The sequence below is a fragment of the Lytechinus pictus genome, chromosome 1, assembly GCF_037042905.1.
Source record: "Lytechinus pictus isolate F3 Inbred chromosome 1, Lp3.0, whole genome shotgun sequence".
Taxonomy (NCBI): Eukaryota; Metazoa; Echinodermata; class Echinoidea; order Temnopleuroida; family Toxopneustidae; genus Lytechinus; species Lytechinus pictus.
In genome coordinates, this window is record NC_087245.1 from 36,774,987 (window position 1) to 36,788,176 (window position 13,190).

The 13,190-nt window shown below is 44.2% G+C and overlaps 1 protein-coding gene across 1 annotated transcript; it reads right to left on the bottom strand.

Moving 5' to 3' along the window:
• Nucleotides 1-259: 259 nt before the first annotated feature.
• LOC129277599 (putative deoxyribonuclease TATDN2) lies at nt 260-1,552 on the bottom strand. Its single transcript, XM_064101778.1, has one exon. It carries the CDS (start codon nt 1,550-1,552, stop codon nt 260-262), a length of 1,293 nt encoding a protein of 430 aa, XP_063957848.1.
• Nucleotides 1,553-13,190: the final 11,638 nt, after the last annotated feature.

Below are 13,190 nucleotides of genomic sequence, written 5' to 3' on the forward strand. Positions count from 1 at the left end.
GAATGTAAAATCTGGTCTAGTTCGGCCCGGTACGTTGGGAAAACTTCTCAGTCCTTCTCCGCCACGATACAGAATAGAAACGTTCTCCGGAGAGAGAAAATACTGCATCGCAGAAGAGAAGAACCTAAGACCCCTCAATTACATGGATAGGCCGCGACTTTATCTTTTAATTAACCTCCAAAGTAGGAAGGGCAAGATTTTGGACAGAAAAATAAAACATGAGACAGGGGCCACCAAAAAAAATGAATAACATACCCTATTACCCTAACAGGCCATACAGTAGTTTTGCATTGTATGTGGCTTGGGCCATTATAGTGGCCAAGGGCTGCCCCCGCAGGTTGGCTACCACCGCCCCCACATCACCCAGGCTTTCAGGTGAAGTCACCGTCATGTCCGGGCGAGGAGGGAGATGCGGAGCATCGGTCTCCAGAATTAGCCGATCCGCGGGGACGGCCCTAAGGCCTTGAATTTGTTCTGTTGTGAAGTACGCTGCCATCCCGGCAATACCGAAATAGCAATATGGAAAGGCAGCGATCCATTTCCCGGCTTGCAAAGCATCGCTGGAGAAGTTATGGATGTGTATCCTTTGGAGTGGGGAGCAGTGCTTTGCAAGAAGCCGGCGGGCCAAAGTGTGCGCCGCGTACGCGGTATTATTCTTCGAATCACCCCTTAGGTGAAGGATAAGGACCCTCCCTTGGGTGCCCTGACCAAGAAGTCGCAGAAAGAGCGCTTCCTGGTCAGGCCACCACTGGGAGTTGACAGAGAAGTCAAAGCCCAGTTCGCTTACGCCTACAACCAAGGGGCTTTGAAGTAGGGCAACCAAACGCTGCCACTGATCTTCGGTGTACTGTGAGGCCTGTTTAGGGTGTATCCCTACTGCTAATCTCCAGCTCCCGTCCCTCTTGTTGTATGGGGGGCTGTGAGCCAGCACCCGGGAAAGAAAGCCGGGGTCCATAAAGAACTCTGGGTCACAGAAGTTCAGGACCCCTCCGACTATCTCTACCGGGTGCTTTGTCACCACGCTCTTCCCCTTTCTCTTACTGTACCAACCACACCTGTCTGGGTGAAAATGGCTATCAAACCCTAGTAGAGGCGGGGGGTGGGAGCTCGGAGCAGGGGCGGGGGCATCCATTAAAGAGAAATCTTCTCGGTTGAGGTAATTCAAGAGACCCCTCCCTCTCCCCTTACTATGGAAAGTACCGGGCGTGCCGGGTGTTATGGGACCCTTGCGGACCCTTGCGAACCCTCTCCCCCTCCCCATTCCTTTGGATGGCTTAACGCCCTTCATCATGACAGGGGCAGGACCGGGAGTTTCCTTTAGGGAATTAGGGGAATCCCTGGACCCTGCCCTTAACCGACTCCGTAATCGACGCAACTTACGGAGCCACGTACGTTTTTGTCTACTGCCAGGGGGCGGGATTGGGCCCATCCGTGCATCTATTTCTGCTTGCCAGGCAGCCTCTGGAGGGATAGCCTCTGGGGGGGTAGAGGGGGGCCGGGTGTCCATTTCCACCTCGAAGGTTGACTCGGCGTGGAGTTCTAGCTCATCCATCTGAAAAGAGAAAAGGAAATGGGTTACCCACAGCTACAAAAAGGACAAAAATACTTGTCAATAGACATTCCTTCCGCATGGGTAACACCAACACATGCACCATGGAACCACTCATCGCACCCATCACATTGAATCATGAACGATCCATCGTCGGGGGTTCTACAGTAGCAATACCTTTCCTTCCTCCAGTCAGGGCCTGAGGGCTTGGCCTCGTCAAGGCACCTTTTGAGCTGGTCATGGTTTACAGTCAGGGCCTTGTTCCGATAGATCACCCGGTATACATAAGGGGTATATCGCTTCACGATAATAGCCGGACCCTTCCCGGGAGATTGCAGCTTCTTGCATTTTCCCTTGGGGGTCGCCTTGGCGAGAAGGTATACTCGGTCCCCTTCTTTAAATTGCCGCAAGTATACCTTTATGTCGTAATCCCGCTTCAACCGTCGCTGTGTATTCCGGAGGGTGGCTCTCGCAGCATCGTGCGCCTCTCGGATGCTCTGGGATAACTGAGATGAATATTCATCCAGAGGTCGGTCAGAGACGGATGGGGGAAGTGGAAAAATCAGCTCCGCTGGTTGATTAGTTTCACGCCCCAGCATCAATTGATTGGGCGTGAATCCCGTACTACGGTTGATCGTGGAACGAATCGCTCCAGCGATCTGGGCGAGGTTGTGGTCCCAATGAGTCTGGGACTTCCCAATGTAGCACCTTACCGCATCCATTAAGGTTCGGTTGAAACGTTCAACCTGGCCGTTTGCGGAAGGTCGGTACGGGGTAGTCCTAGCCTTATGTATATGGAGCAGTTTACAGATGTTCGTGAATAACCTGCTCTCAAAATTTCTGCCCTGATCAGTAAAAATCTGGAATGGATAGCCAAAGCGGCAAAAGAACTCGCTAATGGCTGCCTGAGCGGTTACTTCCGCTGTCTGAGAGGGCAGTGGGACACACTCAACCCACTTGGTGAACTGGTCCACCATCATCAAGATGTACACGTTACCTCGTGAGGTTTTGGGTAAAGGACCCATGAAATCGAGGTGTACACGTTCCATCGGGGCCCCCGCATGATAAGTTATCATGGGGTGTTTCCCATACCTCACGGCTTTCTTATTTTTATTACAGACGGCACATCTCCGAATATACTCTTGGATGTCGCCCGACATACCATACCAGTAGTATTTGGACCGAAGTTTACCTTTAGTACGGTTCACACCAGCATGAGCTGCTGAAGGAGGATCATGATTTAGCTTGATCACTTCAGTACGCAAAGACTTGGGCACTACAAGTAGGAGATTGTCATCGCCTTTACGCCAAATGACACCATCCTTAAGCACAAACAGCTCTCGGTTGACCCATAGGAACTTTCCAGCGGGGTCCCACAGAAGAACAGTTCCCTCGTCTGGTTCCTCTTTATCGAGCAGCCATTTGCGCAAGGGGGTCAGTTGACCATCAGCCTCTTGTTCTTTCCGAAGAAAGTCCATTGAGGTGAGGTCGATACCAGACCCGGCATCATGGGTTACCCCGTTGACCCTAAAAGAGAATGGACCGTCGATTGGACCAATATCCAGGTGAGTGATAAAGAGGTCCTCCGATTCTCCGGGGTCAAGGGTAACTTCCGAAACTTTACTCCTTTGTGCCAATTGGATCACATTGTCCACAGCATCAGTGAAGTGTGCCCAGTTTGTGTGGGCCTTCAGGCAGTATGCACAACCACCACAGGGCAAACTCTTGGGGTCAATACCCAGGCGGTAGTTCTCACATGTAAAGTCGCCGTCGGGTATACGAGACAATGCATCTGCATTCTGATGTTTCTTGCCAGGGCGGTGTTCAACTGCCATGTCATATTGGCCCAGTTCTTCGAGCCACCGGGCAAGCTGCCCTTGAGGCTCCCTAAAGTTCATTAACCATGTCAGACTCCCATGGTCCGTGCGAACTGTAAAAGGCTTTCCGAGGAGGTAATGCCTATACTGGCGGGTAAACCGTACCACTGCCAACAGCTCACGCCTGGTTACACAATAGCGTCGTTGTTCAGGGGTCAGGGAAAAACTGCCATATGCAATAGTTCGCTCTTGCCCCTGTTGGACTTGGGTTAAAACAGCCCCAATAGCTGTGCCAGACGCATCGGTATCCAGAATGAACGGATCCGTGGAGTTGGGTAGTGCGAGGATAGGGGCGGTGGTCATGAGCCTCTTGACTTCCTCAAAAGCCACTTGATGCTGGTCCTCCCAGCGGAAGTCATTGTTCCCAGTGAGGCCATAGAGTGGCCCTACAACCTGGGCATAGTCTTTAAGGAAGACACGGTGATAATTTACAAGTCCGAGGAGCCGTTCCACCTCCTTTGTGGACTTAGGGGTGGGCCAGTCCACTACGGCTTGAACATGCTCTTCCTTAAGGTGGAGACCATTCCCATCAACCTCTCTACCAAGAAACTCTACCCGACGTTGGAAGAAGGAACATTTCTTTGGCTTCAACTTAAGCTTAAAGTCCCTAAATCGTTCCAACACCTGTCTGATGTTAGTGACGTGATCAGAGAAAGAGGTGCCGAGCACTACAACATCATCCAAGAAGGCTAAAGCGATATCCCAGTTCAATCCCCTGAGGATGAGATTCATTGCTCGAGAGAACGTGGCTGGAGCATTACATAAGCCGAAGCCCATGCGAACAAACTCGTATAAACCATACTTGGTGATAAATGCTGTCTTTTCACGGTCTTCCGGCCTGAGATTGACTTGCCAATAGGCAGAATTTGCATCTAGTTTGGAGAACCATGAATTCTCTGCTAAGGTATCCAAACACTCTTCGATGCAAGGAAGCGGGTAGACATCTTTCTTCGTAACGTTGTTAAGTTTACGATAGTCTATACACCAACGGACGCTACCGTCCCGTTTTCGGATTAAGACAGGGGCGGACGCCCATTCCGACATCGAAGGTTGGATCACCCCGGCGGACAGCATTTTGTTAAGACATGCTCGCTCCTCTTGAACAAAGTTCATGGGTGTACGCCTCATCTTTTGCTTGATGGGCGTAGCTTCGCCTGTGTCGATTGAATGGGTAATGGCTGTGAAATTACCCAAGTCGAATTCATCCCGGGCAAAGACACCCTCAAATTCTAGCAACAAGCCCTTTAATATTCCTTGCTGTTCAGGAATTAAGTGTTCCGAAGATCGTTTCCAAAGATCTTCCAAATGGGTGGGGATTTTGGCATCCCCAGTCAAGTCAACCTGGCTGACACTTGGAATAGGATTGTCAAAGTCGGGGGGTTCTCTAGAACCTACGCGAGAAGCCTGTCCAAGGTGTTGACCTTTATCCCAATGGATGGAAACATCAGTAGCATTCACAGCATATAACTGTATAGAGCTACTCCCAGAATGCAATGTGCGGGGAACCAATCCTATAAGGGCAACATCCGGCTCTACCATAAACTGGTCAAACGTGCAAGAAGAATCAAGTTCGCATTGTACTCGTTTGACTGACATTGGGGGGATGGTCACAGAATTTGAAACGAAAACCTGAGAGGTATCAGTGTCTTCACCACAAGTCATTGTAATGCACTCGCCCTGAAAGATTAACAAGGAATCCGGTATATTGATGAATGCACTGTGCTTCTTGAGGAGATCAGCTCCAAGCAGCATATCATCGTCTATCGGGGCAACATAGACGCATTCACTAAACGTCTGGCCACCTAGGGTCATATCAACCGGTCCTACAATTATTCCAGTCATACTCATATTTCTTCCAGCTGTATTTAGGACGACTGACCTAATAACTGGAGGAGCGGGGCGTAGTGCATGGTAGATTTTATCAGACATTATAGTCACCTCTGCAGCAGTATCGATTACGGCACGCATCAATTGGTCACCGACCAATATATTTATGCTATAAGTAGATGATGACTTTATCCGGCAGACTACAACGTCCGAGGCCTGTTCGAGGTCCTTCGGGATCCAGCTATCTAATTGCGGATTCTCTTCAGGGGGTGGCCAGGGGGGTACCAACCAGGGGCTGGGCTCCAATGGAGGCCTAGGCGTATCAATCACCTGGCTGATGGGGGGTGGAGAGGAGAGTTCCTTGACACTCGGAACTTTCCCTGACCCTTCAGTGATACCAATACCGTCCTGACCGCCATCTCTCAGTTCGGATTCTTTAACAATCAAATCAGGAGAGGGAACACCCAGTTCCTTACTTCCTCTGGGAAGAGAGTCTTCGCTATCCAACGACCTGTTAGCCTCAAGTACTACCAAGGATATATCTGCTTCTTGCTCCTCTTGAGAGAGCGAATCCTCTAAAAGTACTTTGGCATTTTCGGAATCCAAATTAGAATTGGGGTCCGCTTTTAGTGGGATCGGGGTCGGACCTCCTCCTCCGATCCCGAATCGTTTCCCAAATCTTCACAGACAAAGGAAACGCTCGGTCGGGGGCCTCGTTCTGGACACTCGTTCTTGAAGTGTCCAGACTTTCCACAGTGGAAGCAGGCACCAATACGACCCGGTGACATATTCCCTCGGGCAGGAGATGCTCTGCCTCTACCACGAGGAGAAACTACTAACTTTTTTACACTCTCAGCTAGGCTTTGAACAGTAGCCGGCAAAGACCCAAGTGCTTCCAATTGCTTTAGTGCAGAGTCCATCTTCCCTTCTAAAGCGGAAACCCTTCGCTCTAAAACGGTATACGCTGGGGAAGTAGGGGGCGCACTCACCTGCCTTGCGGTTGGTTCAAGGGGGGTCTTTTCAGACAAGGAGACATGTTTAACCTCCCTGCGCGGTTTCCCATAAATAGCTCGGTGTGAGTGTTGATACCATTTAACAAGATCAACAGCCTCTTCCACGGTCTTAGGTCTGGAATTGAGTGCATGTTGCCCAGCTTCCTTATCTGCGGAGCCCTGGCAGAAACGCATCACTACCTGCTGCTGCACATATGCCTCGGGCAAATTAGGAAAAGCCTGAGAGGCTAAGGTAAGCAACCGAGCAGCCCACTTGGTGACATTCTCGTCAGGGGCCTGTCTTGCATAAGAGAAATTCATTTGCGATACCTCAGGCATTTCTTTAAGTGTGAACCTCTTTTCCATCCTATTCACCATAATGTTATATGGCATATCGGGCTCTCGCTCAAGAAGCGTGGCTAAATAGGAGCTAGCCTCCCCATCTAACGTCCAACATAAGTAATTACGCGATTGTTTGGCGTCCCACCCATTCTCACTGGCGAATAATTTAAACTTCGCAATGAAGGCTTGCCAGCTGCCCGTACCGTTAAAGGTTATGGACTTTGGCACCGAAACCAGTCGGGGTCTGTCCCCTTCCCCTGTACTAGTACTTAAGGATCTTCGTACCGGTGGTGGGTTGTGGGACTCGAAATCATGCTCTTGGGATTGGGGGGCCTGCGTTTCAGGGGCACGGTTGATGGCAAATAGTGATTGCAAAACACGCGAGGATAAATCAACTGCTACGTCTTCATTTGACTGTCTTGCATCCCGCCTATTGCGGTCTTGTGTTCTACGGGGGGATGATGACCTACGAGGGCCATGGTCAGGCGAGTGGGAACGGTTAGAGTTTGACCTATGCCAATCATCACGACCTCTACACGGACTGTGATTACCCCTATAATATCGTGGGGGAGAATCATAACGGTCATTTCGATATCGGCGAGGGGAATAGCGATACCTGTTCCTATAGTAGTCATATCGATCCCTACTGCGATCATAACGATCTCTACTCCGATCATAACGATCCCTACTATGATCATATCGATCCCGCCTGTGACCTCTAGGTGACCCTTGTCGGCGCCCACCATAATCCCGAAAAGGAGAATCATATCGACTATCCCGGCGGTTTGTACGTGGTGATCCACGGCGGCTGTTGTGGCGACCAGATGTGGGTGACCGAGATATAGGTGACCCGTGGCTACCCCTTGGTGGGTTAGCATGATCCCTAGATGACCTAGGACTGGCCTGGTCACTTGAGGGTGACTTCATAGGGGAAGAAAGCCCATCATCCTCACCTTCCCTCGGTGGGGGTGTGCGTTTTCGCGGCGAAGAGAAAACCACATGCTTCCGTGAGGGCGAATTGCCTCTAGCTACCTTATCTCTGCGTGAGCTGGCAGCCCCTGACTCTCCACTCTCTCTCCCCATTACTATTTTAAGATGTCCTGGCAACGAATCTTGAGGATAGGATTCAAAAGGGTAGGGAGAGGGGGATTGGGTTGGCTGCTCATCGCCCTGTGCTGCTACATCACCTGCCGCAGCAGGGCCTACTATCACTCTTTCCTCAATAGAATCGGTAGAATTTGTGCCAGATTCTAAAACAGCATAAGGGGCAAAATCAAAATACCCCGCAATCTCAGAGGCATTACGTATGTGCGGAATATCTAAGAAAGTTTCCATCGTAATATCATTAGCCTCTCGGAGGACCAATATTCGCTCGGCCAAAGTACTACCAATTCCTGGGACCTTCAATAGCTCCTCTGGCTCACAACAATTAATTTGAATCTTGGACATGATTCGACGAAGGGTGACTAAATTTTGAAAGTTCTATCTTACGCTAACAAGCACCTAAGTACTGAGTAAAGCTCCTTCGAAAATCAGAATTATCACTGATCAGTGATCACCACCAAATAGGATTGATCACTTTCAATCATCAATCTTACCAGAGAGCTAAACAACAACAACTAAAAACTAAGTTTGTTTGGAAAACCTAATTATTAAAATTTATCAAAGGTTTAAAGCTCTGATATGGCCAATATGAGGCCTATATTATTTAAGTACAAATGTGTAAATATACCGAAAATAAAACACTAGCCTCTACTCCGATGCTGAGCTAACCAGGTGCACCCAGCACCTATATGTGTACTAAGTAGAAAATGCCTCCACTGGTGACACAAAAGTTTAAATTATCTTCGGGCGTATATATATATACTTTGCTTATCCCTTATCTATAAGCTTTGTATACTGAAAACACCCTTCAGATAATTAAAAACTAAAAATGACCTTGCTTGTCGATGACCAAAGAAAATGACCAAATACTGATATAAACTAAGAATACCGAAATAAATTACAAGCACCCTATGCTCTTATAATTAGATGGAAGTTCTAAAATATTATATCTCAAAGTAAAATTTGTTTGGAATAATTCTTTCCTATATAAACTCGAATTACAGATTCAAAACTTTCTATCTCAGAACCGAATTAAAATTTTATTTTCTTTTTTATTCAAAGCAAAATTTATATAAGTATTTTTTTGTTTTCAAAGCAAAATTGACATAAGTATTTCTTTTCTCGAATAAATTCAATAGAAATAACAAGAAGTTCTAGTATTAACTAAGTTAAGTACAGATTTCTGTCCTAAAGAACTCCAAAGTATAAACCTCCAAACGATCCAGCAAAATCCTTACTCCAGATCAGCTTAAACAATCCACTTTTAATTGACAGCAGGTGCGACTTTGCAACAAACTACCGGTGGCCAGAGATTGTTATAACGGTCAAAATATATAATCTTTAACTCCAATAAACTATTAAGTTTTTTTCTCTAAATAAATTCCCAACGGGTGTACGGAAGTCTGAACAGATTAAGTACGAAAAAGTTTTTGGAACTACACTAACGCAAGTAGCGTCGGATTATAAAGAGACGGACCGTATTATAAAAAGACAAAGTCAAAAGTTAACTTTCAGTCCTAAAATAAAATTAGCACAATAATTGTCCAAAATACGAGCGTCACCAATGTACGTGACGGGAATCAATGAGTATATTCACTAAATCCGAAGACAAGTTAGGCCAATATAATATAATTGGTCGAGTCCCCAGACTTATGTTCAAGCTCCAAAAAATACTCTAAGTATTCACCAACTGACTAAGTAATTAATTAATATAAATACCATCCACTAAAATTTGTAGTTTAATGCCACTCTAAATATAAGCATTGGTGGCTTGCAACGGCATATAAAATATATCAATCACTCCTTATTTTTTTTTTTTTTTTTTTTTTTTTATTTATTATTATTTTTTTTTTTTGGAGATGATATCTTAATACCGAGATGAAATCAAATTGATCATTAAATAAAGTCCACAAGAGAAACCCGACGTACTAAAGTCGTATGAGGGTAACTCCGTTTTAGCCAGATAACACTAGGATAATTCCATACAAAAAAGTCACGGTATAATTCAGACTTCACGCACCTATAAAACGGCAATAGTAAAATCCTCCCTATATGCAAAACGGCAATCTAAACGGCGCCGAATAAATCCGTAAAACGGCAACCTAACTGGCGCCAAAAAATGATTACTGCAAGACGGGAAAATCTGTATAAGAAATGGTCAAAATTCGTTTCCACTCGTAATATCAATACACGACCTCACGAATCAAGAACGGCATATACAGAATCATCATAACTCAACTACTCAACGTACGTAGATTCCTCGTCGTCTGCTACAGCTAAAGGGGGGAAAGTCAGGTTAAGCAATACGATCTTTCACCAATCACGCAATCATTAAATCACCAACAGCCAAATTCAACAATAAATATATATCTCAGTTACGTACAATTCCTAAATTTAATTATCCTACATCAAAATTCAAATCCTAATTTAATTAAATCCTAACAGGGAAAGGGGGTACATACAAAATCATCGCCAGAACCACACCCCAAGCAACTCTCAGGCAAGGCATACATTCAGCCCTAACACACAATAGAATGCGGGGAGCGGCGAACAAAAGAAAACGTTTAAAGCTATTTGCATAAATGGCGTGCCCTACGTGGCGTCCTGCCACACCCAAAATTTAAACCGGGTTAAGGGGATAGTGTAAGGGTTTAAAACCTACGCAAAAACGCTGAGAATAAGCCCTAAAACACTGCTATTATTTGTTTAAGATAACTATAATACAGATCTATATCGCTGTAGGACGGCGGATTGAATCAAAAGTTTAAACAATTTATAAAGAGTGCGATTTACTTTGCCGCCCTACGGTACACTTTTCCCTACTTTTAAGCACTTGAAACGATGTCTAGCAAATTTAGTTTTCTGCGCCGCTTGTTTTACTGCATTTACAAAACTAGCGCAGAGTCGTGTTCATACGCAGCGCCAATATATAGTAAACTAACTATATGGATGTTAACCTAAATAAAGTAAGCTGGATTACCGAGAACCATATACTCACCTTAATCCTGGGTCAGTCCGTCTTAATCTTACAAAGGATGAAGACTTCGATGACTTGTAAGTATATAGAGCTTGTCGTAGAACTTGTAAGTAGACTTGTCGTAGAACCTGATGACTCGTGTGAACTTGAGGGACGTATACGTAGTAGACTGTAGTACTGTACTGATCGAGAGCTGAACGTGAGAATGCGTCTGATCTTGGGATCCATCCTGATTCTGCGTACGTACGTATGGAGGGTTTCTGGGGGGCATGGTCGCACGCACGGTCGCGCGTATTGTAGCACTTCGCGCGGGCGACCAAGTTCCCCATAACATCTAGATGAGTAGGATGGGGGGTCGGGTGTCCGGACACTTTATATTTTTGAAGCCTTCTTTTTTGTATTTGGATTACACTAAAAATATGAATTCAATAGTTGTAATCATCTTATATTTTGTTCTCTATAATATTTCCTTACATTTTGTACTAAAAATTGATGACACTTCGCTTGTAAATTTTTCCAAATGACTTTCTAAAATTGATCGTCCGGACACACAACTGGGTATACAAAGAAATAGGTTTGTTCACTGACAATGACATTAAGTATTAAGAACATGAACTTAAGAATGAAGAGCTAGAGATGAATTATTGAAATGGATATCTAGTCATGGATCACTCACAGTTTCACACTTATTTGAGGTTTATTTCATTATTATTGTCTGAATTGAATCAATAGACATGAATAACTTAATTCAATTCAGACAATATATCAATTTAACTATAGTATAAAGAAAGAGGGAATGGAAGAACTCAGAGAAGTAGAAAAATAAGGCAAGAATGAAGGTGAACCAATGAGAATGATCATGATGTTGAGTGGAGGAGAAAGTTCTGAATATAAATGAGAATAAGGCAATTGAGTTTGAAATTCATTGAATGGCAATGAGAATGTCTGATGCAGAAACTAAGGAATGGGAGAAACATGTGGAACGATGGCATAGAGTTGGAAACTGAAGAGAAGTAGACCCAGTTGTTGTGTGTCAATCAATCAATTTTAAACAGCCATTTGCATTTGTAATCTCGGCATCCACTTTAAACATTTTCAAAACTAGACTGGACAAACACTGGTCCTCCATGCACCAAATTCTCCCATAAATATCCGCCCTCCACACTCGTTTAGTTGTTTTAAAGACCAGTTTAAGAAACCTCGAAGGATTGATCGGAAGCACTACAGGACTACCTACTTCTTCCGTACAACGATGATGATGATGATGAATTTGGAAAAATCTAACAAGCAGAGTTTCATCAGTTTTTAGTGCAAAGTGTAACATGCAATATTGTAGAGCATAAAATTGAAGATAACAACTATTGAATTCATATTTTTGTGTAATCCAAATACAAAAAGGAAGGCTTCAAAGTTTTAAAGTGTCTGGACACCCCATCCCCATCCTACAGAAAGTAAAAAGTAAAATAGACGGATAAATCTAAATCAAACATGAGAAAGTTTGAAGGCCTTCTGGTAGTTTGCAAATTTTACCTGGTAAAGTCAAGCCAATTTTTAAGAGGAGTAGTATACCCAGTTGTTGTGTGTCCGGACGATCAATTTTAGAAAAGTCATTCGGAAAAAATAAAAAGCGAAGTTTCATCAATTTTTAGTACAAAATGTTAGGAAATATTATAGAGAACAAAATAGTAGATGATTACAACTATTGAATTCACATTTTTAGTGTAATCCAAAGACAACAAAGAAGGCTTCAAAAATATAAAGTGTCTGGACACCCGTCCCCCATCCTACATAGGGGTAAACATTACAGAAATGTTTTATTTATTTGTTTGTGAATTGTGTGTTTTTCTATTTTTGTAAAGGAAGAACTTCTGTTTCTAAAGGTATGATAAAATTCTGGCAGTAACATGCAACATATCACTATTGACTGCATTTAAAAAGCTTATCAATAAAATGCACAGTGGAAAAATAAAGAGAGTCTGTAATTCTGAATATAAGGACATAACTACTGTATAATGGGCATAATATTTCTTAGGAATAGCAATAGGCTTATTCTACAAAGTTATTGCCTGTTCAAAGTATGTGTGGAGAATTGTGTTAGTTCTTGGAAGCTTGAACATACAGGCCCGTATTCTGAAGTCAGGTTTAACTTAAACTCAGGTTTAAAGTTGTGGTTCAAGTATGGGAAGCCAAAAGTATCAAAAGTTTTTATTAAGTTGTACGTTTCTTATGTTTACTGTGCTCTTCCCTGATTCATCGATGGTGAAGACAATAATCTATTTATATTTCCTAGACAATTATGAATGATTTGAGAGCCAAATGAGCTGAAATGTTATATCTCTACTGTTAGTGATTTATGTAACAATTGGCTGACCATACTTAAACCACAACTTTAAACCTAAGTTTAAGTTAAACCCGACTTCAGAATACGGGCCACAGTATTTCTTACTCCCCTTCATTTTCGTAGTCAAAGAAAAATATGTATGAATATTTTATTCTTACCGTATTTATTATTAAATTGATTA

What these genes read in the sequence shown, in the direction of transcription:
- LOC129277599 (XM_064101778.1), bottom strand. Translation starts at nt 1,552, where the DNA reads ATGGATGAGCTAGAACTCCACGCCGAGTCAACCTTCGAGGTGGAAATG.